The sequence below is a fragment of the Pterocles gutturalis genome, unplaced genomic scaffold (assembly GCF_000699245.1).
Source record: "Pterocles gutturalis isolate BGI_N339 unplaced genomic scaffold, ASM69924v1 scaffold7376, whole genome shotgun sequence".
NCBI classification, from domain to species: domain Eukaryota; kingdom Metazoa; phylum Chordata; class Aves; order Pterocliformes; family Pteroclidae; genus Pterocles; species Pterocles gutturalis.
The window spans coordinates 1-4,547 of NW_010100217.1; the positions used below are offsets into that span (position 1 = coordinate 1).

General features: G+C 53.9%; 1 protein-coding gene across 1 annotated transcript in view; it reads right to left on the reverse strand.

Annotated features, from left to right (window-relative positions):
• Positions 1-4,097: 4,097 nt before the first annotated feature.
• Positions 4,098-4,547, reverse strand: part of SLC39A14 (solute carrier family 39 (zinc transporter), member 14) — a 5,408-nt gene continuing 4,958 nt past the window's right edge. The window contains exons 7-8 of the mRNA XM_010078833.1: positions 4,385-4,547; positions 4,098-4,244 (exon numbers count right to left, since the gene is read on the reverse strand). The exon at positions 4,385-4,547 is cut by the window's right edge and continues 13 nt beyond it. Coding sequence (XP_010077135.1) covers positions 4,098-4,244; positions 4,385-4,547 — 310 coding nt within the window. The remainder of the gene's footprint in view (positions 4,245-4,384) is intronic.

The following is a 4,547-nucleotide window of genomic DNA, read 5'->3' on the forward strand; positions in this document are numbered from 1 at the left end:
CTCAGCTCTCCACTATTATAGCCTCCCCTTAGTCCCACAGCCTGGTTCAGGGCCGGCAGAGGAGGGTGGGAAGGCATAGAAGGTAAAAATAAAGCTCCCCTGCACCTTTCTGGCAGCACAAATTGGGACATCAGGAGCCAGGCCTGTGGCATTCACAGACCCTGACAGCTTGTGGCACATGGGGAAGCAGAGACGAGCGTTAATGCTCCCACTGCAAATAGCAAGAAGGGCTTGAGTGCGTCTGAGGCCTGCACAGGACACTGGGTGTCACCTCTCTGCTGAGGTGGGTACGAAAGGCCACAGGCGTTCATCAAAACACGAGGATTTTGCAGCAAAAAAGAGCCTACACGAAGCCTGGAGGCATAGGCCAGGAGTGCTGCTGGCCAACAACCCCCCTGGAAGCACACAGACAGCACTGAGGAGGGGAGAGAGCAAGCCAGACGCATGCTGCAACCTTTCTTCCTTAGAATAGCATTTATTTTTTAAATCCACCACAGAATTTCAAGATTTGTTTTCTTTAGCTGCAGCGGGGTTTCTAAAAATTGTGCTTGCCACTCGGAGCAGGCAGCTTGAGGCTAAGGGTATATAAAAAGATGAAAAAAGTGAAGTAGAAAAGCAAAGTGTGCTTTTTTTTTTCTTTTTCCTTTAATGCAGGGTGGGGAGGCGCGGACACAAATAACACTGATGCGAGTCAGGCTCCCTCGTGTGAGCTGGAGAGGAATACAACATCCCACAGACCTGCTCTGAAACCCCAGCCTCCCTCCAGCCAAACACCAATGCTTGGAAATATATTTTTAAAAAATGAAAAAAAAATTTAAAAAGGACTTTTTGACACTAAAGCCAATTTTTGGAGCTCTGTGCCACGCAGGCAGGTGGGGGGGGGTGTCAGTGCCATCTTCTGTCGGGTGTGCTGTACTGCACAGCCCTGGAAATTGGGGTTGGAAAAGCAGGATTGCATCACCCAGCCTTCCAGCCAGGCTCAAACCCTTCCCCTGGGAAGAATCCTCAGCCAGCGGAGCTCCCAGCCCTTCACTCCCCCCAACCAGGGGGAGGTTTCCGCTGCTAGAGCACGCTTGCACCCCTCCGTCATTACAGAATATATTTTATTTATGGAATTTTACAAATAACTTCACAATTCACGTGACATAAGTTATGTTCTTTGTTTCAACGCTTATCTCTCACAACACCTGAGTTATTGAAATACTGAGATGGAACTTGAGCTTTGAACTGGACATGGGAAGGGAAACACAGATGAAAAAAAAAATCCATAACAAGCTTGATTTGGGTTGCTTTCCCTCCTCGTCCTCCCGCCTGCCCCATCCCATCTCTGATGGCAGGTACCAGCCTGCCCGAGCCAGGGTCAGGACAGAGCTCTCTCCCACCAGTCCTTTGGCAGAAGGAGGCTCCCTCTTCGCAAGGAGCCTTGGTTCTGCAAGGGGTTTCACCCCCAGACTCCCTCACCCCAAATCTCTTGATTTGCAGATTTCTCAAAGTCGACTCAGCTGGCAAAAAACAGGGTTAAGCTGGAAATGAGAAGACAACGGATTCACAATCCCCACCATGTGCTGAGGGGGCTCTTGGGGACACAGAGGACCTTCCAGGCACAGTCTGAAAGCACCTCGTGGTCCTCAGGGGACAAGCAACAAGATTTCCCCCCCTTCACCTCCAAGGAGAGGCTTTTCCATCTGTGCACGCCGCTGAGCTGCTCCTGCCAGCCCTGACTTAGCCCTGGCAGCGCCACGGCTGCCCTCTGCCCTGTGGAAAGCCGCCAGCGATACGGTGTTTTCCAAACACACTTCTTGGAGAGAGAGAGAGAGAGAAGAGAGGGCACGTATGCCATTCGGAGGACTCAGTTTTTCCACATCAAATCAGTCAGCCGGGGCTGCAGCTCTCTCAAGCAGGGAGAAGGAGATTCCAATGCCACTTTCCTCCTGACTACTGAAAAAACAGCAGCAACCCAAAGCAGAGGTAACGACCGCACGGTGCTGCAGAGGTGGCTGGGTACCACGTTGCTTTGAGGTGGATCTGTCCCACGGACCAGCCGCAGAGGGAAGAGTGACTTACGATGACCGTCCCACCCAAACAAGAGACACTGCACGGGGTAAAGCAGAGCCCATCTCTCCATGAAGGTGTCACCAACAGCAGCAAGTGGCCCAAGGACCGCGGGGTTCCTCTGGGTTGAAGGGTGCTCCCGAGAAGGCTCCCTGCTCCTCGACATCCTGATATTTAACCTTCTGGGTGCGGGACAAAGCCAACAGCCTCCTAGGTGCCAAGGGGACAAAGTCAATGCCTGGCCTAGCCAAAGCCACTGAGAGCAGAGGTGCTGATCCACAAGGATACTGGCAGTGTCACATCTCAACCTAGGGACTTGGTGACAACCTTGAGGAGCCTGAGAGGAACACCATCCAGCTGGTACCCAAGGGAAATTAGGAACTACAGCCAGTGATCAAACCAGGGTACGATGCTACCAGATGGTGCTGAGCCTGCCCCAGACACACCAAGGGCTGAGGTCCCTCATCTCCATCATGATGGGCAAGAAAAATACCTGGTGCACCTTCTGCTTTGCTTTCCAGCAGGGGTGGAAGGCATGGGGAGCCCCAGCTCCAGCCCCCAGCACCAAGCCGAGGTGTCAGGATGGCTGTCACCCCGTCACACACACCTCACAGGGACCTGAGCAGGCAGGAAGGGAAGTGACAAGCCATCCCCAGCACGTCCACCAAAGCGTTTCCCAAAGCCATCTGCACCGCTCCTCCATCCGCAGCCCCGCGCCGTCCCCGCTGGGGTAAGCTTCCTAAATCAGTTCCCACTTATCACAAACTCCCTGCACCTGGCTGCGGGATAAGGTTTGGGGGGAGAAGGGGGTGCAAGGGAACCTCAAGCAACACGGGTGGGGGTGCGCAACATTATCAATATGATAATAAGTCAATTCACCTAGTGAATCTGGGGAAAGCCAGCCCAGAAGCAGAGCTGTGAAGTGCCTGTAACACCCTTCTCTGGCTACTCCCTAAGGCTGGAAAACACACAACCTAAAGAGGTTCACAGTCTTTTTTTTTTTTTTTTTTTAAAAAAAACAACCCCCCCTACCCCACCCCAAACCTCAGCAACTCAGCAGCATCAGTGTTTAGAAACTGGTGACTGTTCCCAGGTGTCGGCGGGAGCTTGGTCACAGTCCACAGACTGATCCCCTGGCTGGGGAGCCTGTACCCGGGTGGGGGTCCCCTGTGCCAGCTCTGTCCCTGCCCCACGCGGCTCTTGTGCCCTTCTCGCCAGCATCGCTGCCCTCACAGAAGGAGAAGGGTTTTTTTTTCCCCCCATACAGCAGCAGGGACCTTAGGGAGGTAAGGGCATCCTGCTCGCCTTCTCCCAGCCCATGTGTCAGTCTGACCCACGTGAGGTGCGGTTTGCTGTCCTGTGCTCAGAGCGCTGATGCCCAGAATGTGCTTTGAAAAAAAAACAAAAACAAACATCTTCACCCTGCTCTTCCCAGGGCATCGTCAGGGCTGCCAGGGCAGAACAGGAGCAAAACCAGATGTGGCTCCAGAGACAAGCTTCTGAAGACAGCGAGGATGACGCTCAAACCGTGAGCTGTGCTCCTCGAGCCTCCTCTTCCTCAGCAGCCCTCAGTGCTTGGAGAGCACAGCTCCGAGGACTGGTTGGTAAGTCCAAAAAGGGTCTGTCCCGCTCTGTCCCCATCACACTCTGCCTGTGAAGGGGTCAGGAGAATGTCACGTCCCATCGCACCGCTCCCAGCACAAGGCGGGGAGAAACACAGCTCGAGGAGCTCCTGTCTCTCAACTCCATCATTCCCAGGAGACATGAGGAGAGATGGGATGAGACACTGGAAAGAGATCCTCCGGTCAGTTCGGTCCTGCGGCAAAGGGGATTGAACTCCCCTCAGCCTTAAACCAAAATAAAAGTCTGTGGAATAGCTTTAAAAGCAATGCCTCTTCGTCTGTAGTGTGATGCCGGTGCCCGCACAGGTACAGTCGTATGCTTGCAGCAGGAAAAGGAAAGAAAAAAAAAAAAAAGAAAACCCCCTTCCCCCCCAAAAAAAAAAAACCTGAAAAACTGGCAGAGGGCTGTGAGCTGGGCTGGTCCTACCCGATCTGGATCTGGCCAGAGTACATGGTGAGCAGCACCATGATGGTGAACCCCGTCAGCAGCCCTGCGTTCTGGATGGCGAAGGTGATCAGCGTGCTGCCGTTCTGCTCGTCCTCCCGGCTGACCTCATTCATTTCAGGGAACTGTGGGGGAAGAGAGAGTGATGATGAAGCTGCAACCATCCCCCTGTGCTCTCTGTGCCTGCCTTGCCTCCAGGGGGGAAAAAAAAACCCCACCAAGGTCCCGACCGCGCACCCAGCAGCGCCCCGGGCTCATCATTTACCATGTCAGCCAGCGCGATGTACAGAAACATCCCTCCGGCCAGAGCGAAGATCCAGTTGGCAGAGAAGTGGCTACCGGCCACGATGCCGAAGGCCAACCCCACGTAGCAGCAACAGGCGGAGATGAAGTTGAAAAAAAGCGCTTGGCGGATGGTCATCCCGGCG